Here is a 27,525-nt window from a genome sequence, read left to right as displayed (position 1 = left end):
CTGACCTTTAATCCTGAATTTACAGCTGCCTGACGTCTCAAACTGGATACAGACATTATTAACTCAATGTGCCCAAAACACAACTCATTATTTATCCCCCTAAACCCATTCCCATGCCTACCTTCCTTTTTTACCATAGAGGACAACACAATGCTCCTCCAGGTCCCTCAGGCACACAATCTAGGAGTTATCCTGGGGTTCCTCACCATCTCTCACTCTCCATGTCCAAGCATGTCAATTTTACCTTTGAAACATCTCTCAAATACCACCACCAATCCTCCCAACTCTGACACTGCCATCATTCTAGTGCAAGCCTTCATAACCTCATGACTTGATCAGTGTAACAGCCTATTGGTGGTTATGCCTGCCTCAAGTCTCTCCCTACTCCAATCCACTCTCCATTCAGTCATTAGAGTGATTTTTAATAAAACACAGGTCTGATCACATCCCCTACTCAGTAAACTCCAGTGATTCTGTATTGCCTCCAGGAACAGATATAAAATGCTCTGTGGTACATGATCTAAGTATAAAGATTGACACTATGGACAAATTGATGGAGCAAGAAATAGTATATTTAGTAGATTTATGGAGAAGGGAAGAATTTTTGACTAAAGAAGAGATAGAAACCATTATGAAGAGCAAGATGGATAATTTTGATTACATTAAACTGAAAAGTTTTTGCACAACCAAACCCAATGCAACCAAAATTCGAAGGGATGTAGAAAACTGGGAAAGAATTTTTACAGTTAATATCAGTGATAATGGCCTCATTTCTAGAATATATAGAGAACTGAGTCAAATGTACAAAAATACAAGTCATTCCCCAATTGATAAATGGTCAAAGGATATGAGCAGGCAATTCTCAGAGGAAGAATTTAAAGATGTCAATAGTCATGTGAAAAAATGCTCTAAAACACTCTTGATTAGAGAGATGCAAATCAAAACAACTCTGAGGTACCACCCCACACCTATCAGATTGGCAAACATGACAGAACAGGAAGATGATAAATGCTGGCGAGGATGTGGGAGAGTTGGAACACTAATATACTGTTGGTGGAGCTGTGAGCTGATTCAACCATTCTGGAGAGCCATTTGGAACTATGCCCAAAGGGCTACTACAAAAATGTGCATACCCTTTGACCCAGCAATAGTGCTTCTAGGACTGTATCCTCAAGAGATCATGAAAATGGAAAAGGGTCCCACATGTACAAAAATATTTATAGCAGCACTCTTTGTGGTGGCCAAAAAGTGAAAATCAAAGGGATGCCCATCAATTGGGGAATGGCTGAATAAATTATGGTATATGAAAGTAATGGAATACCATTGTGCTATAAGAAATGATGAACAGGAAGACTTCAGAGAGGCCTGGAAAGACTTATATGATCTGATGGTAAGTGAAAGGAGCAGAACCAGGAGAACTTTGTGCACAGCAACGACCAGAGTGTGTAACAGTTTTTTCTGGTAGACTTCGAACTTCACTGCAATACAAGGACTTAGAAAAAATTCCCAATGGTCTTCTAAGGCAAAATGCCTTCCACATTCAGAGATTCCACATTCCATAGAGAACTGTGGAATTCAATTGCAGAATGTAATAGATGGGGGGGAGGGGGAGGCAGGGGGGAGGAAGAGAGAGAGAGAGAGAGGGAGTGAGTGTGTGTGTGTGTGTGTGTGTGTGTGTGTGTGTATGGCGTTTTGGTTTGTTAGATGATTTCTTCCACTCATTTTAATTCTTCAACACAGCATGACTATAGTGAAAATGTATTTGATAGGAATGTATGTGTAGAACCTATATAAAATTGTATGCCATCTCGGAAAGGGAGCGGGGAGGTGGGGGAAAATAATAATCTAAGTTATATGGTAGTGACTGTAGAACACTGAAAATAAATAAAATTAATTAAAAAAACAAACAAATAAATAAATAAAATGTTCTGCTTGGTATTCAAACCCCTTCAAGACCTAGACCCTTCCTACTTCTGATAATTCCCCAATATGTACTCTTTAATTCAGTGGCACTGGCCCCTTGGCTGTTCCATGAATAACAAGCTCTGTCTCTTGGCTCTGGGCCTTCTTTCAGGCTGGCCCCATGACTTAAATACTCTCCCCTCCACATTTCCAACTACTTCTTTGAGTTCTTTTAAATCCCAGTTAAAATCTGACTTTCTATAGGAAGTCATCCCTCTTAATCCCAATGCCTTTTCTATTATTTCTTATTCATATATAGTTTGTTTTATTTACATATATGTATGTATATATGTTTGCATGTTGTTCACCTTCTCCTCCACCCCCCACTGTTAAGACTGTAAGCTCCTCAAGAGGGAGAACTCTTTTGCCTCTTTTGTCTAGAGCTTAGTACAGTGCCTAGTACCTAGTATGCACTTAATAAACGCTTACTGATTGACCACTAAACTCCTAGAAAGAACTCTGTTCTCTACTCCAGTTCCTCAGGTTTCCAACTAAACCAAGCTACTCTACTGATACACTCTTCTACAAAGGTTACTTAAGACCTCTCAAAGGCTAAATCAAATGATTATTTCTCAGTATTCATCTTTCTTGAATGCCAGCAAATTCTGACACAGTTGATTTCCTCTTCTCCTAGATATGCTCTCCTCCCCAGGCTTCAGTGCACTATACTCTTATCATATCTGTCTGAAAACTCAGTCTCCTTTATGGCTCTCTCTTGAACCCTTTCACTTCTCTCTACATTCTCTCCCTTAAGGATCTCATCTGTGCCAATACAGATGGTCCTCAAATTTGGCTCTCATCTCTCTCTTCAATTATTGTCATAGTAGTGTATATATATAGTAATCAATGGCCTGTAAGACGTTAGCCACCTGTTCTCTAGATTTTTCATTCTTGGTATGTCTTCACTTTCCTCTCTCCATAATCCTGATCCTACCGTTGGTCAATTAAATGTAACTGCCCTTTCCCCTTCCCCTGTCCAACTGCTCTTCCTGCTCTAGTAATTCTCAACCTTGACTTACCCCTACCGTCTGCTTTCTCTGCTATTACTTGTGTGAACAAAGGGACCTCAAACTTAACATGTCTAAAATGGAACTCATCATTCTCTCCTCTCCCCCCCAAATCAATCCCTTTCCCAAAAAACTTTCTCTATAGTGTGGAGAGCACCACAATCTTTCTAGTTACCCATGGTTGCAACCTTAGAATCATCCTTGATTCTTCCTTCTCTCTTAACAACAATTCCTGTCAGCTGTTCTACTGCTACAACGTTTCATACCTCTCCATATCCTGTTATAACCTTGTAACTGGCCTCTGTTTTCAGTCTTGTCCTTCTTCAATGAATTCTACACACAGCTGCCAAAATAATCTGCCCCAGGCATAGATTTAATCATGTTACTCCTCACTTAAAAAACTTTCAATGACTCCCTATTGCCTCTTGGCTCTAATTCACTTCTCCAGCATAATAGATACAATTTTTATGCTATCATAAAAATACATGATTTGGTCAGTATGGGGAGATGATAGGGAGGGAAAAGTGGTACAGCATTACGATCCCATAAATGTAGAAAGTGCCAGTGTGCAAACTCCTCCTGTCAAACTCTAGTACCAGACAAAACTATTTCAACTTAAAAGTTAGAACTAAAAATGCATCGACACTAATGCACTCTTGGTGGAGTTGTGAACTAATCCAATCATTCTGGAGAGCAATTTGGAACTATGTTCAAAGGACTATAAAACTGTGCATACCCTTTGATCCATCAATACTACTACTTGGTCTATATCCCAAAGAAATCAAAGAAAGGGAAAAGAACCTATTTGTATAAATATATTTATAGCAGCTTTTTGTAGTGGCAAAGAAATAGAAATGGGGTATAGCTATCAACTGAGGAACGGTGAACAAGCTGTATATAATTGTAATGGAATATTATTCTATTATAAGAAATGAGAAGCAGGATGATTTCAGAAAAACCTGAACTTCTATGAATTGACACAGATTGAAGTGATAAAAACAGGAGAACATTGTACAAGGTAACAGCAATATTGTACAACAAACAACAGTGAATGACTTAGCTATTCTCAGCAATACAATGATCAGCATTCCTAAAAGACTCATGAATTGGTGGAGCCTGAATACAGACTGAAGCATACTATTTTTCACTTTCTTTCATTTTCTGGTTTTGGTTGAGTTTTCTTACACAAAATGACTAATGTGGAAATGTTTTACGTGGCCACATGTGTATAGTTAGTTATCAGTTTGGCTACCATATTAGGGAGGGATGAGCGAAGAGAGAGACGGATAGAATTTGGCACTCAAAACACACAAGCATTCAAAACACACATACACACACACCTCAAATGTTAAAAATTGTTCTCACACGTGACTAGAGAAAAAATAAAACATTATTTTAAAAAATTCTGTAACAAAAAAAGAAAAGGCCATGGTAAGAACTTAGATTAAAACATAAATTTCTGATTAAGATGATTTCATTGATGTTTTAGTAACAGAAATATCAAAGATGCATTTATCATTAAAAAATGCACTGTAGAATTAATAAGCATTTAAATAAGGAAGCAGTGATTATAAAAGGTTTTCCTATCTTCATCAAAAGTGAATAGGAATAATTATCTCCCATGTACTCTCTCTATGTCTGATATGAGAAATGAAACATATTTTCAGACTGTCTGCCTCAAAAAAATGTGTGCACCTAAAGGGTATTTTTGCTTTTCTACATATCCCCAAAGCACATTGCCTGGAACAAAGTAAATGCTTAATAAATATTTCATTCAGAAAAAACAACAAAACAGTTGGCATACCTTTCTTACTAATCGAAGTGCTTGCGTCCTCTCTACCTCGTTGCTCTGTTGTATGTCAATGCACCTATGCAAGACATTAATTAATAAGTAAAATTCTGATTAGACAGCATTTTCTTTTTATATACAAGCCAGTTTTACAATGAGATAACTGATGGTTACAAAACACAATGTCAACATGGTATTTACTAAAAAGAAAAGGATATAATTTTTTGTTACTGAGATTTTATGTATCCAAGGAATATTTTCAAAATGGTTAATTGATTAATATTTATATCTCTGGTGAAAAATACTTATATTGAAATATCTGTTTTCTTCTGAAAAAATCAGAAAGAGATAAACATCACTGTATATAATTCACAGAACCATTGAATCACATACATGTCAACAAAAATAGTTGTGCAGTGAAATCAGGTAAAAAAAAAATTTCACTTTCCTGAAGTAGCTTACTTTTGAATATTAATGTGGACCAAGTTTAATAGAAAGGAATGTATAAATTCTGACCATTACAAATATCTAAAGGCCTATGTGATGCAAACTGCAGTTTTAATTTATTATAACTACTTTGATATAACTTGAAAACTCTTACTCAAAAAAATTATCTGCCAAACCTAATTTCACCTAAACTATTTTTACACATTTTAAAGTTTTATTTGAGAAAAAAAGTGGCTAGGACTTACTATAAAATTTAAATATTCTAAAAGAAAACTACATACATTAACATTCTTACATGACAGTGTATGTATATTTGTTGTGGGTGAACATGTACTTATAGCTTTCTATTATTCCAAATGAGCAATTCATGGATTCCTAGAACCAAGAAATAATTCCTCTAAAATATATACACCAAATTTTAAGAGTTTCTTTATGTACAGTCTCTACTGTTAAAGAAAATATAAGCAAAGGAGACAACCATAGAAAAATTACCTAGCTATTAAATAATCCACTTTCAACTTTAGCACCTTCTGCAAAATACTTGAGTCTCGGATGAGATACCGAAGGGCTCGTAATCCTGCTGCTCGTACTTCTTTTGCTTCATTCAATAAAGCTAATCGCAAACTGATGAAAATAAAAAGTATTGTTATCTATATTTAGAATACATAAATTACCCTAGCTGATTGCTTTTGTTTCTAATAATAGAGAAAAAAAATTTCAAATTTCAAAACCCAAATATTAGATTAGATGTTTGGCTTTTATACATTACCATAAAATACCACTAAATATTATGCATCATTATAATGTATAAATTATTTAATTTTTACAACTATTTTCAAAGTATTTTAAGATATGTTAAATATTACTACCCTAGCAATACCTTAAAAATGCATGGTTTTGAAATATCTAATTAAAATTCAGGAAAGATGCCAAGGTACTTACCATATTATGATATGCTCATAATTAAAACCTAGCTTTTCTTCACTGTGGCCAATATTACAAAGAAGCTGTCAAGAAAAAAAATCCCTTAAATAGCAGGTCACATTCATACAGCATTTTAATCTTTACACTATACTTTCCTTGAAACCACCCAGTAAGACAGGTAGTATAAATATTATACCCCTTTTCAAAGATGATTAAATTGAGGCTCAGGTAATTTATGTCACTTTGTAAGAGATATACAACTATCTGTAAAAAATCAATTTGAACCCAGGTCTTCTAATTACAATTCCATTGCTCTTTCAACTCTCTATGTGAACACACACACACACACACACACACACACACACACACAGAGTTTTATCTACATTCAGGATAAATACACAAAATATAGTAAAATTCATTTGGCTTAAATTTAAATATATCAAAATTTTTTTATTCTAAATGGTTTCTAATTTTAATGGTCTAGAGATAAGCAATGCATTTTAATTTAACTAACATTTTTCCTTCATAAAATTTTGGGAAAATATTGGTCTTACACATGAACCCTTATGTTTCCATAACTAAAACTCCCATCACTCCAAAAAACATCTAAGTTTTAATTTAATCTGAATTTTGCAGTGTACAATTACATAAGAATTTTTTAAGTACCTATTACTTATGAGGAACTAAGAATAAAAAGGCAAAGTACAAAAAAAATCACTGCCCTCAAAGAACTTACATTCTTTTAACAATGATTATCTTATATAAACACAGAAGTTTCTTGAATTGCTACTAGTGCCTTAATGCAAAAGACTTAGAATGAGAAATTCATTCACTCAATAAATATTTATTAAATATGCTTAATAAAGTGTTATAACACTATAATATGGGCAGCTGACTTATTTTTCCGTAAGTTCATAAACAGTTTCAATACCAGATAATCCAACAACAGGCACAACTACAATCTACAGCAAAATAAGAAAATGCTTTAGTGTATATATGTCATTAGTAAAGCTATGAGGGAAAATAAATTTTACTATCATTTGTGAAGGATCTGAAGATCTATTACTTAGAGGCAAAATAAAAGGAAATAGGGACTGTGTTCAGACTAAAAAGGCCCTGGTCCTTCATGATAATGAAGAATCAAATGTAATCTTATGAAGTACAATATAGTTTATGCTAAGCAGATAAATAGATATGGTGCATTTAAATGGCTGAAGAAATCAGAACCACAATCTAATTTTATGGTTTATAGAATTTTCTTTCATAAATCTCTTTCCAGATAAAGCCCACTTGGTGAAAAAGTCTTTCTTGACAAATAAAATTTAGTTGAGCTGACAGTTATGACAATACATATTTCTTAACAACAGAAAAGAGCTCATGAAATGACATCAGACTTTCATCATAGGGAAACTTTTAGAAATTATGTTATACTTATTCTCTTACTTTATAAGTAAAGTTTAGATGTTTCACAAGGTCAATATATCCTATTTTTTAGTAGACACTACCTAATCTTTTACAAATGTGTGAATGAATCATAACCCAGTCAGTAATATAGAATTCTTAAACTTCATGATGGAATAAATGAAATTAGAGATCAAGAGAGATTATGGTCTATATTGGAGTGGCAACATTTGTCAGCAAAACTTAGTAGCTAGATTCTAGAAATGAATTAGTGGAGTAGAGTTATGTACACTCAGTAGAGGTACAGTAGTTGAAAATTTTTTTCTGCTACCTTTTTCCCTCTTCTTTACACTTAGTCTCCTCTTTGGAGATATTTTTCTTTCCACAAAAGAACAACAAAAAAAGGTAGCAACATCTTATCTAGAGAACCACAGTATAGCTACACAAGTTTATCAGTAATGAGTAAATAAAAGAACTACAATTTTTGTGTAATGTGAAAGGTAATGGTAAACCAGAAATTATGTTAGTAGTTTTCAAAGAATAAGAACATAACAAAGCACGAGAAACATTCAACAAATTCAGGTGAATTTTAATCTTAAGTAATTCAGAAGACAGGTAAGAATCTTATAGTATCTCAAGGTCCTAATTATGTTCAATTTTCCTTACACAGTAAAAACAATTCTGCTTATATACATTTTTATTATTAGTAGCACTCAACCAACTACAGATTAGTGTAATTTTGCTATCATAAACTTAAACATGAAAGGAGTTGTCTACTATCAACTGAAGTACTATGCCTATCCAATTATCTACCCCTTCACAGGAGTAAAAATGCTAGGTTTTTAAAAACTATTTTAATACTACATAGTGATTGATAATAAGCAATATTTGAATCTTCTATAATGTTTAAGAAAATAAACAAAATCCAGAAATGAACTACAAAAAAATCTATGACCCACATGCCAACTCAGAGAGCTGACACATGATTTTTTTTTATCCTTAAACTTGCAAACTTAATAGGAAACTATTCGATTTCAAATATATTTTCAAAACTAAGAACATTCACAAAAAATAATCATCTACAAGAGCTTCAGTGACTATGTTTTGATAATAACAGAATTATTCTTTATAAATGTTTTTGACACTGAAGTAAAACTGAACTTAGATACAGTTTTTTAATCAAGGGATCATATCCTACGCTTTATGACCTCACTTTCAACTACAAAAACTGATTTTAAAAAATATATATATATATCTAGTAGGGCAAGATGAATAGCAAAAATTCCTCCAGAAGACAGACTGCATATTCCTTGAGAGAAGCATAAAGATTGTTGCACATGATCAGCAACCTTGAGGGAAGGCACTTTTCTGGAGTGAGGCATAAAAATCGATTGGATACAATGTTTTCACTATGTCAAAAAAATCACTTTAAATCTCTTAAAATATCTTCAAATCTGTTCAAATGTTATTTCTTACATAAGGAATATGGGCCTTTTTTTCTTTAAGGCACTGACTCTAAAGCTGTAGTGTGATGAAATTGCTAAATTTAAGCTGATTAGAAAATCAACACATATGCATTAAACCATTATACCTAGCTCTAGCTTAAAATGAAAACAACTGAGAAAAGGCAAATTTCTCAAAGAAAAAAAGGTAAAACTTTAGATGCAAAAAATGGGAAAGTTACCTTCTCTAAATGAAGAGAGACTAGTTCATGGAGTTTTATGTATTTGGGGTAAGAAAGCTAATGTCCTTTTTGCTCTTATTTCATTTGCTGGTATAAAAGCAAGCCCTCCTATCATTAACAGAAATCAAGCATATTAAAGGACCATTTTTCACTAGAAAAAGTTTTAAAACTGTCAGTAGTGAAGCAAAATTACACTGGGTGAGAGGGAAGTTGAAATAAAATTTTCTGAATTAAATTCCTAAAAATTAAGTTAGTAAATAGTACCAAATTCTGTCTGTTTTCGAACTTTTCTATATAAGAAGGATCTATATTGCTGTTTATCATTTGCTACATTTATGAAAGTATTAGGTACAAAAAATTTATGGTTGTAATAGGTATTTCAATACACAGGCTACCTACTGCCATCTGGTGGTAATGTACTACAATCTTAAGAAATTTCTAAGTGGAAAACACTCAAAATCTGAAGAAGAAACAAACAAACCACATGGCCTCATCTATTATTCAAGTACAATAGGTGGGATATAAATTTTGGTATTTATTATTTATAGCAGCTAGTTAATATAATCAGGTGTTTACTTTTAGTATTTGTCAAGAACTAGGTTGAAATTATTATTAATAAATGACCTAAGCTACCAAGAAAACTAAAACTTGCTATGCACAAATATGACAGAGAAAAAAAAGACAAGGCAAAAGTATGATTTTTGGTTAAAAGGAATGTTTTTCATTTAGTTTGTGGAGCAGAGGGCTCATCTAAAAAAATTCTTTTGAGCTCGGATTCTTAAGCTTATTCAGTTAGCCCTAATGAAATATCACACAAAGTTCTTTTAATCATTCACTTTTCATCTCACTGAAACAGACATAATTTATCTATTTAAATTTGAACCTTTTAAGTAATAAAAAGCAGGCTAGATCAATATTTAATAACTTCAAATGGCAAACACTTATTTTAACTATAAACCATGTGGTTATAAATCTAACAAAATGTTTTATCAAAGTAATGTGCTACACAATCTTTTTTATTACTATATATAAGAAATTAAGCTAAGAGCTTTAATAATAGGTTCATAGTTTTTATTAGTTTAAGGAAAGATTTTGTTTCAGGTAATCAGCAAAATAGAACTGATTTGTTTTACTTTTAATGAATAGTCAATCTGTGTGAATCTGTTCCTTAAATAAAATGGCTAAAAAAGAAACATTTACACAGAACTTGGATTTCATGATTCGTAAAGATTATTTTCTGATGTTAAATTTATTATTGTTAACAGGTAATAAGAATTAACATAATACTTAAGATCTGCCAAATCAATTTTTTTAAACAGATAAATGTAACTCTTTAAAATTGTGGCTGTATTATCAGTACTACCTTAATTTTATGTTAGTTTTCCTTTATAGTATGGGTTTTTAATAGAAAAATTATTTCAAAGTAAGATTCTTCTGAATGCTTTTAAAATAAAAATGAAATGCTTGATAGACTTCAAATAAAATAGTTTTAGAATATGTTAACAAATATAAAATTTCTAAGAATTAAAAAATTGTTCAATATTATATAGAATTTAAGATACTTTAGTAGAATATGAAGATAGAATGTGAAAAATCGCTTCTACCAGTTACACACTACTTTATCTACCAGAATGACGTCAGAAAACAGGCATGAGTGTGTGACAGTCACGTGGTTACAGGATCACATCATTAGATTCTTTTGCCTGTATCTTAAAAGAAACCTTAATTGTTAAGATATAATTCACTGTATTTTAATTGTAAGGACCAAGTATGCTAACTCCATTAACTAAATTTATACACAGTACTAAAGCAAGGGGATCATATTTTAAAAGTGGAAACTTTCTTCACCTGTCATTTCTATTACTTGTTTATATTAGCATGCGAAAAAAATCTAGCTAAAACATAAATCTTAGTTTTAGAATTTTTTTAAATATAGAAATCCTCTACATAAAGTTGCTGTTAAAAGGAACCCATTTCTGTAACCCATTATGACCAAATCATACCTTACTGTCAGAGACCTTCCAATAACATCTTTCAGCTAATCAACCCAAAGACCAACTTAGCTCCTCAGTTGATACCCAATTAAAATCTGTTTCTCCAGTGGGCTGCTAAATATCAGACATATTTAAGTACTTTAAATAATTCATTTATAAATGAATTTATAAAGGGCATAGCATAAACTGTGGCAGCTCTATTCCCAACAAATATGCATCAAGCCAACTGCTTCACCTGGTTCTTTCTAAAATAGAAGAGAAAAGAGAACTGACAAAAAAAATTCCAAAGTTAAAAAAAAAATTAATCTGACTTCTATGAGTCCAAAATCCTTCGAACTCTTTAAGTGGGGGTAGAAAGAGGGTAGTGGTGGTAAGGAAAACAGGAACATCTGACTTCTGAACTCTCAAGCTCTATTAAATCTATCTCCCTCTTTCCACATATTGCACTAGAATCCTCTTGCTCTGGGGAGATTGTAGTTTTCAAGTTCTGGTCTATATCTCATATATATCTCCATATATCTCCGTATATATATGTGTATGTGTGTATGTATATATCCATATCTATAGATATATATCTACATATATATCCAGTCCCAGTTTTCTTCCTGAGTTCCAGCTCTGTATCACCAACTACTCAATTAGACATGTCCAAGTAATGCCCCAAAGGCACCTATCTCAATCCTGACAGTCTAAAGAACTAATTTCCCCTCTTGCCCCACAAAACCCACTTCTCTTCCTAATTTCCCTATTTCTATAGAGGGTACCACTGTCATTTTGGTCACTCATGTTTGTAATCTCTGCTCATAGTCAATTAGCTGTCAGACTTGTTAACTCTACCATATTTTTCCCATCAGTCCCTTTCTCTCTACTCACAAAGCCACCAGCCCAATTTAAGCTAACATCATCACCTGGTCTTTTGACTGGAACAAATGGTTTGAACCTAAAAAAGGGTCTTCTGGTCTCCAAACTCTATCCTCTCTGGTCCATCCTCTAAAGAACTATCCAATATTCCTTAACTAAAGCCTGACCATTTCACTTGTTGTTTAATAACTCCCTATTGCCTGTAGAATCAAATATAAACTCCATGGTTTAACATATAAAGTCCTTTACGCTGGTCCCAATGTACTTTTCAAGACCGAATACACATTACCTCCTTTTATACACTCTATGTTCCAGCCAAACAGGCCTTGGACACAACATTCCATGTCACACCTCAAGGTCTCTGCTCAGGCTGTTCCCCTGGTTGGAAAGCACTCTTTACTCACCTCTGCCTCTTAGAATCCCTACCTCCAAGCTCAATTCAAGTAACACTTGATCACTAGTGTCTCCTTTGATCCTCTGACCACTAGTGTCTCCCCCCTCCCCCAAAAAACCACTTTACATATTTTGTATAGATTTTATATATGTGTATGTACATGTACACACACCATATTATATTCTCTCTCTTCTTCCCCCACCCCCCATGAATATAAACTTGAAGCTAAGGACTGCTCAGTTCTGTTTTTTCACATCCAACATCCAGTACATTATTTGGCACATACTTAATAGTCTTTGTTAGCTGAATGTTCTAAGTTGGTCTCATAAATTTATAATCTAGTATCCTAATTATTAAGATTCTACTTATTTTCTAGGCTCCCTGAATAAAATAAATACTATTGATTTCAAAATGTGTACTTCAATAGAGGGAAAAAAAAGATTATCTTCTTAATCTGATGATAAAAAACTTTTTTTATAAGTGATGTTACATTGTAGCTCCAGTCTCACTCATAAGATTCTACTTTTTAATAATACCATACATGGAAGCAGGAGTTTGTGGGACTTCCCTGGAGATTTTAGTTAAGTATATAGGATGGTTTCAGCTCTTCAAGATATGCTAGCTTCTTGAAGTATACCTATAGGGAAAAACCCCTAAATTCATTCTTAGATAACCCCAAGCACTGGCCTAACAGAGATCCTTTGAGGGATCATCATGGGAACTACAATATCATTCCTTGGGATATTTCTCTATCTGGCTTTATATTTTCCTAGGATTCCCAAAAAATTATTCTGGATCACAGGATTTAGGGCAAAAGACTAAGGCCTACAGAATAACAATTACTCGTAATTAACAAACCATTCCACTGTCAAATTCTAATAGAATTAAGAGCACATCATTTTATGGAAACTAACTTTGTTCAAAACACTACTTTGCTACTAAAGCTTTTCCAGAAACCACATTCCAAGACCAATATTTATCCTCTTTTTAGAATGTGACATGAGATGAAATTAAGCAACTATTCCAACCAATAACTGATCAGTCAAATTTTAAGATGGTCAGTACCAAAAAGTTAGAAAATGTTTAGTAAGTATCACCAACAAATCAGAAAAAGAAAATCCCAAGTGTCTTACCTTAGTAAAGTTATTCAGGTGACCGAGCTTTCTCATATTTGATACTCCTTGTAATTTGGCCACGTTTTGGAGAATCTCCTTTAAGTTATCATAAGGCTCTGTGCAAAAGAAGAGACAACTGAAAATAAAATTTTATACATTTTCCTAGTCACAAAACAGAGAATTTGAATATCTATGTTTTGTTGTATTTTTATTTAAGAAACATTTTCCAATTACATCTTAATCTAGCTCAGGCTAGATTTGGGACACATGGCCAATACTTCCACTCTACACAAGTACAGTAGCAACTACGTTATCCCTCTCTTCATCAACTCACATGGCTCCTACTGCCTCTGAAATGAAATATAAACACCCCTACTGAGCTTTTTAGTTGGCCTTATATTACCTCCCCAGCCTCATACATTATGCCCCACCCTAACACTACAATCCAATCAAATTAGCCTCCTCTTTGCTCCTCAAATATGTTCTTCCATTAGAGGCAGTTAGGTGGTGCAGTGGATAGAGCACCAGTGCAGGAGTCAGGAGGACCTGAGTTCAAATCTCACCTCAAACACTTGACACTCACTAGCTGTGTGACTTTGGGCAAGTCACTTAACCCCAATTGCCTCATCCTGCGTCATCTCCAGTTATCTTGATGAATATCTGGTCACTGGATTCAGATGGCTCTGGAGGAGAAGAGAGGCTGGTGACCTGCCCAGCCCTCCCTCACTCAAAAAACAAAGTCAAGTGCAAGTCATGTCATCATTTCTCTGATGGCATGGTCTTCTTCAGCAACAAAGGACAAACGCACACGTTCTTCCATTTCCAGTCTCTATGCCTTTTACGCTAAAATGTATTACCTTGTCATCTCCATCTCATAAGCTTCTTCCCTATCTCCAAGTAACCAACTGCTACTACCCTGCTTTGAAATTAACTAATTAACTTATTTGCATTTTTCTCTATTATTAATACACTTACATACGTACTTTTTGTCTCCCTTGCTAAAATGTAAAAACTTTAGGACAGGTCTACAACAACCTGGAGCCTATGGAGGAAAATATCCTCTACATTTTTCACAGGACGCCCGAAATCCTTTGGCATCCCCATGGGCCAGAAGCTGCTGCAGGCTGGCTTTAAGAGTAGGGACCATTTCATTTTTTTCTATCTGGATCCCCAATGTCTAGCACAATGTCTGGCACATAGCAGATCTTTAATGCTCACTAAATTATGGAATGATATGTCACTGTGTTCATATACCATAATTTGTTAACCATTCTTTAATACACGGGTACCCATTTTATATTCAGTTGCTGGTGATCACAGAAGCCTGTAGCCCACATTTTGACTTTTCTTGTTGGGACACATACTGAGGAGCGAGGTGGTATCTAGGTTAAATGGTGCACAATTTAGTGCACATAATTAATAATTCCACATTGTTTTCCTGAATGACTGGACTCATTGGTAGAACCACCATTTTATTACCTGCAGGTTTTTCTGCAGCCCCTTCAGAACTGTTTCTCTGTTCCAGCACATCTGTCAATATTTTACAGGTATAAAACAAAATTTTATTTTGGATTTCCTTTCTAAGCAATTTGAAGAAAAATTCCATATTGTTGTTAATTGTTTGCAATTCTTTTGAGAACTGTTTGTTCATATTCTTTGACCATTTACCATTAAAGCATGACTCCCTTTATTAAAAAAAAAAAAACAATTAACAAGCTAAGATTACGTGCTAGGGATTACAGGTAAAAACAATATTATTGATTTAGGAAAATTTGAGGCAGGATAAAACACCTTCTATTGGGGTAGGGTCACGGAAAGTACTTTAGAGAGGTATTTTTAAGATACGTTTGTATTTTTTCTCTTCTGGAAATTATTGCTCAAAATGCAGAAATCCAAGTTTTATTTCACTGACATCTACATCACTTAAATTACTAAAAAGTTTTAGATAATCATATTTTAAGAGCATTACTTTACACATGGATTCACAGTACACTTCCTTTAAAACATAACGAATCACTCCATAATTCATCTGTTGCGTAACCTTAAAAAAAATGTATGGTATGCAAAACCTTAATGTAAGGAGCATGTGTAATCTAATAGGGTTCATACTGATGCTAAGTACAGAGTAATTACATCATGGTTTCTACAACCTTTTCTATTAATAACACAGTATCATGCATTACTTAAAACAAAAACACAACCTAAAAAACTATTACTATATTACTCACACTTGCAGATGATTTAATTTCAGATCTTTTTACTTTGTACTTGCCATTTTTTCCTCTTCAAATGAACTATCCCACATTATTCCTTCCTGTTTACTGATTCAATTCCATCTACACTCAATCTCTCCCCTCCAAAATATTTGGCTTGTACAAAATAAGACTAACAGTGGCAGCCAAGCCTATACTCAAAACCTTAGTGCAACTGACAGCAAAGCTGTGATTTAACAATAGACCTCGGGAAACAGGAACAAGGAAAGTATATACTTCAGTGGTTTTCCTAAAAGGATAGACTGTCTATCTTGACAGCCAGCATTAGTTATTCATTGTGTGACAAGTCCAGAGGTAACATGTGTTTTTTAGATTATGTAAAGATATAAGTGAGCATTTGGGGGCAAAAATCTGTCAGTTGTTGAAATATCCTGAATTTAAAAACAGCCACTCAGAACTGCTGAAACTATAAACAATAGAGAAGCAGGAAGGAAATAATGGTACATACTTCCTACATGTTATGGGAAGATTGAGGAGACAAGTGACAAAAAAGGACAAAAATGAAGAGAATTTTAACTGAATTGAAAGAAATGATTTTTCAAATGGTCAAAATAATTAAAAGCAATATACAATCAATAGTTATAATACAATAATTTTGTACACTTATTTCTTTTAATGTTCAGGTTTTTTTTTAAAAAGTAGTTTATTTTAGAGGTGTTGGCCTTCTCAATATAGGCATTCTCAATCAATATTGCCAATTTTCTTCAATCACTGTGATTATAATTACCATATCTAAGATACTGGTCACTCCAGACACTTAATATCAACAAACTTAATAAACATACTTCTATAGTAATGATTTCTAACCATTTTAGAGTTGCAACATTTTTTTTTAACAGGAAGGTAGATGGCACAATGGATAAAATGCTAGACTTGGAATAATGAAGACATGTCCTAATTGTGCCTCAGGTGCTTAATAACTGCAGGACCCTGGAGATATCACTTAACCTCTACTTGTCTCTCATTTTCCTTATCTATAAGTTGGGGATAAACAGCACTTACCTCCCAGAGTGGTTGTGAAGATCAAGATATATGTGTTTTGCAAACTTTATAATTAATTATACCTCACTTTCTCCATACACATATACATATATATGAATGATCTATTATAGATGTTATTAACATTATTAAAATTTAAGAGATTCAAATTAATTTTGTGAACTTCAAGAAAACCCTTTGAATCATTTGAAATTTCCTCAAGTGCATCACAAAATCTGGCAGAAATTGCTGATAAATCCCAACAGTCAAATTATCACCACAGAGTTCTAGAGGATTTGAAGGTGGAGTAATATATGATAAGAACACAAGGAACTAAGAGAAAAGGACAGTGTAAAGTTGCAACTGGTTCACCAAGTGCTCAAGATGGAGAAGGGAAGAGAGTGTAGCTACTGCAGAGATGATATCCTGGGAGACAACTGTGGGGTCCAGGGCCTGGAAATGTGTACCAGAGTGTTTGGCACTGCAAGCAAAGGAAGAGGTGGAATGAAAACAGACTGTGATTAGATAAGGGAATTTCAGAGTTCATGTGCAATGAACTGGAGTCTTTGTTGCCTGCTTGTAGTGGGCTGGATGAATAGGTCATGGGAAATTAGTAAATTGGTAAACTGTGAGGGACTAACAATATGTATGCTGAAGTCTCCAAATACGAAAAAAGGAATTGAGAAGTTAAGACTGTAAAACAGGCACGGAACTCATTAAGGAAAGAAGTATCCCAGAGATCAGCAGACAGCAGCTACCAGAATTCTGATTGACTGGTAGGGAGAGAGATAGATCTTTCCTCAAAGGAGGAAAGATTATTAAGTGATGATGGTAGAGAGAGAACTTTAAAGTGGCAATGGGAAGCAAGGAGTATCCAAATTTCTCTATCTCAACCACTGAGTCACTGGTCAGGATGGTATATGTATAGTATATGTAGCCAGTGCTGGAAATGGAGGCTGTGTCACCCAGCAGAGAACCAGGTCTCAGTGAGAGGATGGAAGGAGTGGGAAAGTTAACAATTTAAAATGAAAGCAAGTTTGCTACCCATGGAGTAGGCATTCCAGATAGCAGTGTTAGAGATGAATAGCTTTAGAGTAGGTCATCAGGAAGGCAAGTTGAGGGGAATGGAAATAAGGGATTGGGCAGTGGGGAATAAAGAACAAGGTTTGAACAATGATAGCTGGGGTTCTAAGTAACTGGATGGGGAGGGTATAACCAGGATGGGGAGAGTATAACTGGAGTTTGTAAATTACTGAAGAAAGATTATCCCACAAAATGTTGCAAATTTTTTGTCATGTAAAAAATTATTAATAATGGTTAGTTTTCATATTGGCTGACATACAGTGTACATGACTGACACATATTGCAAAGCAAATAAATAGGTCTGACATGTGTTCTTGTCTTTGGCTACAACTTTTTTCTTTAGAAGGACTTTCACTTTTTTCATGGAAGCTTAATTCTGTGGGAAAATCTCAGAAATGTTGGTCTATAAGGAACGAGCCTGTGACATCAGACTGTCACAGGTGACAGAGTAAAATCTATTAACACAAGAGCCTGAGTACTCAAATAGGCACATACACAAATATTAAAATATAAAAGAATTTTTATCGGTTCATACTGCAAAATGTTGTATAATGTTTATGTCCATTTTACAGGTAGTAATTAGCATTTTGAATTTATAAAAATTTTAACATCTTACAAAGTTTTTCAAATGAATTATTCTATATTTTCTGTAAAACCTAAACATTATATCAAATCACCCCTTTACTATCTGATATCTATAACCAAAAAATCTCTATGGGGCAAAAACAATGAATGTTAAATATGTAGCTTCAGACACATGGTCAGAAGCACACTAGAAAAATGGATTTTAAAACAGAAATTCTGCTTTAAGTGTAACCTTTAAAAAATGCATTTGTTCTGTGATGTGTGGATTCAGTCAAAGGGCTGCACCTGAGGACCTAGAGGGCCACATATGACCTCGAGGTTGCAGGTTCCCCACCCCTAGGTTAGACCATAAGATCTCTCAATCTATGAGATGATAGTTGCTGATAGTTTAAACAATTAGGATTCTTTAAGGATCAGAAAGGAAGGGCACACTCCCCCCCCCCCCCCCCACTATGTAGCAGGCACAGTGCTAGATGTTTTACAAACATTACCTCATTTGATCCTCACAACAACCTTGTAAGGGAGGCCATTATTATCCCATTTTAAAGTTGAGGAAACTCAGGCAAAAGAGCAGTTACGTGACTTGCCCAAAGTTACACAGTTATTCAATTTGAACTCAGTTCTTGATTCCATGCTCAGTGTTCTATCCACTGTACCACCTGGCTGACAAAATTATTTGGCACTTCTAGCAGACTTAAGAAATGTCATTGTCAAATATCAGAAAGGAATACATGAAAAATTAAGAAAGAAAAATCTGGTTGCTGAAGAGGACATTTTAACTTTCTTACTTTTTTTTTTTAGATGACACAAGAGCAGATGGATGGAAAAGTATATGGGTAAAATAAACCCTACATTATTACACAGGTAGATTCCAAATATTAATGGAATGGGATACAACTTTTTACATATATTATTCAACTACAGGGTAAGGAATCACTTTTCCATTCTCCACTAACTGCAAAAACAGTTTATCCCACCTTTCCTCCAAGCCAGTGGATCTTTTTGTAAATTGCTTTGATGGGTGCTCATATCAAATTTCATGATAGGAATGATAAATGTTTGTGATGGAAAACGGTTAGGTAAGTTGAAAAATGATGCTATTTGACAGAAGCAAAAAAATTAGAAGAACTTCATGATGGTTCAAATCATTTATCTCTTCCATACCATTCTCCCACTTAAGTCATTAAGTATTAATAGCAGATAAGGGACTCAAGAAAGAACTTATTTATATGAGATTATTCTATGTAGAGAACTGTGCACAAATTTACAAATCATTCTTATTATGGGACATCCATCAAGCCACAGAAAACAGTTTTTATCACACAGATCATTGCTTTATAATGACACAACAGGATTTTCCCACAATGAAACAATATTAGAAATACAACACTGAAACTAAAGTACTTTTTAGAAGACCATGAAATAACTATTAGAAACTACTACTTACAGAGCTTACAATCACTAGCTGTGCTACTACAATTTCCATGTCTTAACCTATTATATTTTACAACTGTACTTGCATAACCATTAAGTTTCCACAGTTCCCTAATTAGGAATCTATTATTACAAGTGGAAAAGGCTGTTTGTCTTTGAAACTATTCACTATATAAGGGAACTCTGAAGATAATAGAACAGCTGTGCTTTGAAATATTTAGGTCCTCAGTTCTGGCGCATACTGATACTACTAACTATTTAAAAGGGATTTTTAAAATTATTTTTATAGCAATTTTTATCATTTAAATGTTCCTCCAGATGGATGATGATGGTCAGCAATGACATAGTAGTCTGAAATTTGTAAAGTTCTTAACAATACATCATCTCAGTTAAGCCTCACAATAACTTTGCAAGGAAGATTCTACAACAATTATTGATTATATTTTACAAGAGGAAAATTACACTTGGAAATAATCACAGTATTATTAAGTAGTGGCAGTGGGATTTGAAACCAGGTCTTCCTAGCTGCCTTTCACACTTTTAGCTACCCTGCCTCTGTCTGTAGGTATGGGGAGCCTTTCTCATAAATCTGTCTTATTTATCTTTGTGTTTCCCCTCAGCAGACATATGTTGTAGGGGTCCCTGATCATAAGGATCACTACCAAGATCAGATAAATGAAACACTGTGTATAAGACAGATGTAGGAAAGACCAAAATTTTACATTCCTATTATGAAAAATAATCACTTAAGTTTAACAAGGATCTTAAGCCTTAATTATGTGAATGAGTAAAATAAAAATATAAGTTGAGTCTGAAATTCAACAATAAAATGGGATAAGAACTGAAATAGGAAAAGCAGCTGAACCAGATTACACAAAGCTGGTCTGCACTGGAGGTAGTTCAGTTTAAAGGCTACTGAGGAATCAATTCTAAAATTTAGGCCCTCTTCAATACTTTCCTGTCTGGACCCCCCCCTCCTCAAGGCTATCCCCAATACAATCCATTTTCAATTACAACCAGCAAAGTAATTTTTCTAAAGGACAAGTTGTATGTACCCCATCTTTCCCCACTCCCAGTCGATAAGCTTCAGTGGTTCACTAATACCTGTAGAATTAAATACAAACTCCTCAATTTGGCACTTAAATCTCTTCATATTCCCCCAAAAGATAAGTGGTCAAAGAATATGAACAAAAGTTCTCAAGCAAAAAACTAAAACTATTAACTATTAAATGAAAGAATGTTCCAAATTACTAATAAGAAAAATGCACATCGAAAGTACTTTGAAATTTTGCTCCATACCCAACAAACTGGCAAACAAAAGAAAGGCTTGTGTTAAGGCATTGTTGGTGGAGTGGTGAATTCGTACAACCATTCTGGAAAGCAACTGAAGTTATGCTGAGGAAGTGACTAAGCAGTCCATAAGTCTTTAACCTAGAAATTACACTGCTAGGCAATACTGTTAACAAAAAAAAAGAAAGACTCCACAAGCAACATATTTATAGCTGCACCTTTTGTGATAGCAAAGAAATGGAAAAAGTGAATGCCCATCAACTTGGGAACGTATACGTGAATATAATAGAGTGCTACCATACTATATAAAACAAAAAACATAATGAACACAGAAACACTTAAAAGAACTGATAGAAAATACTCAGAGGCAGGAAAACACTACAATTATTATTCTACACTGCAACTTTGGGCATAAGAAATCAAATGAGAATTTTTGGAAGTTTTCTAGAAGCTGTAGACAAAATGAAAAGGCCTACAAAAAAGTTTAGAAATTCAGAAAGGCATAAAATATATGTATAGCACTGTATAATATCAACATACTTTATCTTTTAATACCATAATAATCCAGGTCTTCTCTGGTACAAAGGGAAGGCCAAAAAATTTTTTTAAAATTTTCCAGATGGGGGTGGGGAGGATGAGGGAAGTGGCACCACAACCCTAAGCCCTGTGATGTGGAAGGGATAACCATATACGCAATGACTATGATAATGCTGACTAAAAAAATGACCATAAAACAAGTGAAAACTGAATACTGCAAGATAGATGAATTTTGACACCTCCAACTGCTTTGTGGTGCCATGGATTTTCAGGTGTGGAATACTTCATGTCACATTAGATCTTTTTTTTCAATGCATTGATTGGTTTTGCTGAATTTTTTTTCTCCTTTTTAAAAAATAATTCTTTGTTATAAGAGATGGTTCTCTCAGGAGAGTGAGGAAGAGATTCAAAGGAAGTATAGGTAAAATATAAAAACAATAGATGATGATATAAAACTATTTTTAAAGTATCTTCAATCAAGTGGTACCTTTCTGCTACCTAGTACTCTTATTCCCCTGCCCACAACTGTATGATCCAATCATACTCACCTACTTGCTGTTCCATACACCTAGTGTTCCTTCTTTGCACAATGGCTAGCCATCATACCTGAAATGCATTCCCTCCTCACTTTTGCCTCTAAAGAGTTCTTAATTTCTTTCAAGACTCACTTCAAGTACCATGCTCTTTAAAAAACCTTGAATCATCTCCCCCCATCTGCTAAAGCACTACCTTACAAAACTTGTTTTTATTGCGTGTCTGCATTATATATCCTTCTATGTGTATATGTTGTCTCCCCATTAGAATCTAAGTTCCTTGAAGGCAAGAGTTGATTTACTTCTGCCTGTTTCCCCAGAGCAATAGTACATAGTGCCTGGCACATATTAGGTACTTAATAAATGAATGATTGAATGAAATGCAATACTAAACATATAATACACCTTTTTATGTACTCAAACATACTATATGGCAAAGACATTCGATTATTTCTTAAATTCTTGAAGTCATTGCTATGAACATTAATTTTTATCCCAATACAAAGATTACTTCAGGTGATAATAATATGTATAAAAATAATGGGGGAGGGGGGGTGTTGGAGCCAAGATGGCAGAGTAGAAAAGACGCATATACTCTAGCGCTTCCTCCACAGCCCACAAAATACCTGTAAAAAATGACTCTCAACAAATTCTAGAGCAGCAGAAGCCACAGAAAGAGTGACAGAGACTTCCAGCCAAAGGTAATCTGGAAGGCCAACTGGAAAGGTCTATCCCACAGGACCCAGAGCAGAGCCCAGCCCTGGCCAAGCCACACAGGGAGGAATAGGCCTACAGGGCAGAATCCCCAGAAGAGAGGGTCCCAGATCCCTCAACCAACAAAGAAAGCTTCAAACATCAGTGTGGGAGGGCTTTTCCAGCTGGGCGAGAGGGGAGTTGGAAGCCCCCAGCACTGGCCCCACGTGGCAGCAGCGGTGGCAACTGCAGGCAGCCACGGTGACCCTGAAGCAGCCTGGGTCCATTGTCCCAGCAGCTCAGCTTAAAGCCTCTGGGGGAACTGAGCAGGGGATCTGAATCTCAGCCCTGAGCACGGTCCTGGGGGGAGGAGGACCTTCTTCTTGACAAAGGATTCAGAAGTCAAGTAACTAAATGGCTAGGAAAATGCCCAAAAAGGGGAAAAAAAATAAGACCATAGAAGGTTCTTTCTTGGTGAACAGGTATCTCCTTCCATCTTTTTGGATGTGGAAGAACAATGCATATTGACAGAGCAAGTCAAGGCTTCTGCCTCCAGTACCTCCAAAATGAATATGAAATGTGCTCAGGCCCCAGAAGAGCTTGAAAAGCGAGTCAGTCAGCTTTCTAAAGGAGAACCAAAAAAATGCTGAGGAAAATAACACCTTTAAAGACAGGCTAACTCAATTGGAAAAAGAGGTCCAAAAAGCCAATGAGGAGAAGAAGGCTTTAAAAGGCAGAATTAGCCAAATGGAAAAGGAGGTTCAAAAGCTCACTGAACAAAATAGTTCTTTAAAAATGAGAGTGGAGTTCAGGGAAGCTAAAGACTATATGATAAACCAAGAAGTTACAAAACAAAACCAAAAGACTGAAAAAACAGAAGATAATGTGAAACATCTCATTGGAAAAACAACTGACCTGGAAAATAGATCCAGGAGGGACAATTTTAAAATTATGGAACTACCTGAAAGTCATGATCAAAAAAAAGAGCCTAGACATCATCTTTCATGAAATTATCAAGGAAAACTACCCTGACATTCTAGAACTAGAGGGCAAAATAAATATTGAAAGAATCCACCGATCACCTCCTTAAAGAGACCCGAAAAGAGAAATTCCTAGGGATATTGTGGCCAAATTTCAGAGTTCCCAGGTCAAGGAGAAAATATTGCAAGCAAGAGCACAGATTGAGTTGAATCAGACGAGATGATATCCATAAAAAATAAAATGAAATTAAGGGGTGAGGGAGGAAAATACAGGGAGGAGAAAGGGAGAAATGGATTGACTATCACTCATAAAAGAGATAAGAAAAATGTTCTTCAATGGAGGAGAAAAGGGAGGAGGTGAGAGGGAAAAAGTGAAACTTACTCTCTTTACATATGGCTTAAGGAGGGAGTAACATGCTTACTCAACTTGGTGTGAAAAATCTTACACTACAGGAAAGTAGGGGAGAAGGGGACAAGTGGGGTGAGGAGCATGATGGAAGGGAGGGCAAATGGAAGAAGGGAGTAACCAGAAGTAAACACTTTTGGGAAGGGACAAGATCAAATGAGAGAATACAAAAAAAGGGGGGGACAGGGTAGGATGGAGGGCAATATAGTTAGTCTTATACAACATGACTATTAAGGAAGTCTTTTGCAAAATGACACACATTTATATAACCTGTATTGAACTGCTTGCCTTCTCAGTGGGGATGGGGAGAGAGGGAGAGAGCGAAGTTGAAATTCAAAGTACTGGAAATGAATGCTGAGAATCATTATTGCATATAACTGGGAAATAAGAAACACAGGTAATGGGGTATAGAAATTTATCTTCCCCTACAAGAAAAGAGAGAAGATGGGGATAAGGGAAGGGTGGGGTGTGATAGGAGGGAGGGCACACTGAGAGAAGGGGTAATCAGAATGCAAGGTGTTATGGGGTGGAGGGAGGGGAGAGATGGGTAGAAAAATTGGAACTCAAAATTTTGTGGAAATGAATGTTGAAATCTAAAAATAAATAAATAAAGCTATTTTTAAAAATAACAGGACTTTTTGGCCTTATACTGTATGACTTCAAACTAAGGATGAACTGATTTTCCTCCTTGTAGGTGCCAGTTTCTTTCAAGGACTCTAAATTCTTATTCAACTGTAACTTAGGAGTAAATCTTTTTTTTAAAAGAACTGTAGTAGAAGCTCACAGTATCATAAAAGAAGTCTACTTCTTGTTCATTGTATATAAAATGCTTTTGATAACTGTTAATAAAAAATAACTTTAAAAATTACCCCCTCCCTTCCCAAAGAGGAAACCAGATAACCAAGGTAGGTTAATTTTATACAAAATTACAAGTCACCCTCAGATCGGAAGGTAGCTAAAAAATAATCCTCTTCCTAGACTGGAGCTTTGTCATCACTATTTCTCCTAAAGGCTGTTTTCCCTTTCTGAGTTCATGGCTGTTTTCTAGAAGTCTGTAGAGGCTCAAAAGTTTGATAATCAACTGGGATATCACAGAGAGGGAGCATCATAAAGTGGAAAGAACACTGAGCAAGAGATCTAGGTTCCAATCCTAATTCTGTCAATAACTAGCTATTCATCTGGCACAAGTCATTTATTTAATCTATATAAGCCTTCAGTTTCTTCATCTGTAGAAGTTTCCCTTGGCAAGGAGACACCTGTTTATATCAGACAGATCAAGGCCAAGATAGTTACGTAAGATGAGAGAATGAAATGTTTTGACTAAATCCTCTTTAAGGTCACTTTCAACTCAAAAATGTTGTGTGAAACGGTGAAAAATACTTCCTCTATTTTCAGTAGAAAGATGTGGGACTACGGGTACTTTATGTCAAATATGTTATCTAAAATGAATATTAAATTCACTATCAATCTCTAAGTTTATTATCTGAGATAAACCTTTGAACATTCTGAATGCCCCGTTGTTCATAAAGGTTATTGGAGTTTACTGGAAATGACTAATGTAAAAAATAAAAACTATCAATAAAGATTTTTGAAGGAAAAAATAAAAAGTTCTGTTTTTTTAAATCATCAGTTAGTTCAAAGAGCCTCAGACATACTATAATCATTAAGTAACAGTTATTGTATGTATGTAATGTATAGTATAGTAATGGTAATTAGTTTCAGGAGTTTGATTCCCCATCCAAAAGGCAAAGAAACTTAAAATGTATGGCATCAGCGAGAAAACTAGGACCTGTGATTTCATAGTTACAGGGAAGAATTTCTCTCTAGTAATGAAAATCTACAACTGCTTTTTTATGTATAGTCTGAATTTTGCCTGGGACATAAAGAGTAATTTTAAACTCACAGATCAGTATGTCAAAAATAAAACTTCAATTAAGGTCTTTTGGACTACAAGACCAGTTCTCTGTCCATTTCCCCACCCTGACTCATGTATATAATAAAGACCACAACAGCCCAAATCCTAAAATTTAGAAGATGTTACAAAGTTCTCAGAGATACTGAACTCCGTTGTTCTTTAGCTGTTTCCGTCATGTCTGGCTCTTTCTGACACCATTTAGGGTTTTCTTGGCAAATATATTAGGAGTGGTTTGCCATTTCTTTAACCAGCTCAATTTACATATGAGGAAACTAAGGCAAATACGAATAGGGTTAAACCACTTACCCAGGGTCACAGATAACTGTCAGAGGCCAGATTTTAACTTAACAAGGTAGTCTTTCTGACTCCAGGCCCCACAATCCATCCACTGAACCACTTACCTGCCCCACTGAACTCATTTCTATTCACATGTAGCAACTGTTGACTTGGTGGTACTGGCATTTTGTTGCATTAAATATTGCTTGAAATAAAGAGCCATTACCTACAATATTGGAACTCTTGTAATAGAGACTGATAGTGATCTTTCTGTAGCAAAGAGATTTGCCCAATTCTTATGGAAGTAAGGAAAGTGCAACGAATAACGTTTAACATAAACACTTGACGCCATGAAGTACATTTATTTTAATTATTCATGACCCAAGGTGTTAGTAGGCTGAATATGATGAAGAATCACAACCCTAACATACTGGCCTCCAGACCATTCTTTATCCTTTTTAAGTTTATTAGCTAGCACAGGCTTCCTTTCAACTCCAACTCTATATCTGGGACTTCACTGACATCCTCTTGAACCTGGCCACCCAGTCAGTCCTTTCAAATCACATCCCTTTAAGTACTTGAAGATAGCTATCAAATATATCTACAAAGAATCAAATATATCAGATATCAAACATATTTATATCCCAACTCTTCTCTTCCACAGGTTAAAAACATCCATAATTCTTCTAAGTGAGCTCCATAAGACATAAATATGAGATTGCTTACCATTCTGGTTGCCCTCATCTAAAGACTTATCAATGTTCTTCAGAAAATATGTTGCCTAGAACAGATTCCCTTGCTCCAAAGATTCTCCAACAAAAGTAGAATATAGATGAAATGCTAAGTAAGCTTTCTCCAACATGCACACGGGAAATTGATTGTTTTAACCCAAGTCCCAGATAACACATGTATCTCTATACTATCTTAGATTCAGGCCAATGTTCTATCCTGTCAAGATCTTTTT

General features: G+C 34.9%; 1 protein-coding gene across 4 annotated transcripts in view; it reads right to left on the bottom strand.

Moving 5' to 3' along the window:
- The window catches only part of RICTOR (RPTOR independent companion of MTOR complex 2), a 129,631-nt gene that overhangs the window by 63,875 nt on the left and 38,231 nt on the right, over positions 1-27,525 (bottom strand). For all 4 annotated transcript variants that reach the window (XM_072605765.1, XM_072605767.1, XM_072605766.1 and 1 more), the window contains 4 exons: positions 13,597-13,694; positions 6,148-6,212; positions 5,698-5,829; positions 4,774-4,837 (listed from right to left, as the gene is read on the bottom strand). In XM_072605765.1, coding sequence (XP_072461866.1) covers positions 4,774-4,837; positions 5,698-5,829; positions 6,148-6,212; positions 13,597-13,694 — 359 coding nt within the window. The remainder of the gene's footprint in view (positions 1-4,773; positions 4,838-5,697; positions 5,830-6,147; positions 6,213-13,596; positions 13,695-27,525) is intronic.

Source organism: Notamacropus eugenii, chromosome 4 (genome assembly GCF_028372415.1).
Source record: "Notamacropus eugenii isolate mMacEug1 chromosome 4, mMacEug1.pri_v2, whole genome shotgun sequence".
NCBI classification, from domain to species: Eukaryota; Metazoa; Chordata; class Mammalia; order Diprotodontia; family Macropodidae; genus Notamacropus; species Notamacropus eugenii.
The sequence above is the reverse complement of the archived record's forward strand: the minus strand, read 5'-3'. Positions and strand labels throughout refer to the sequence as shown.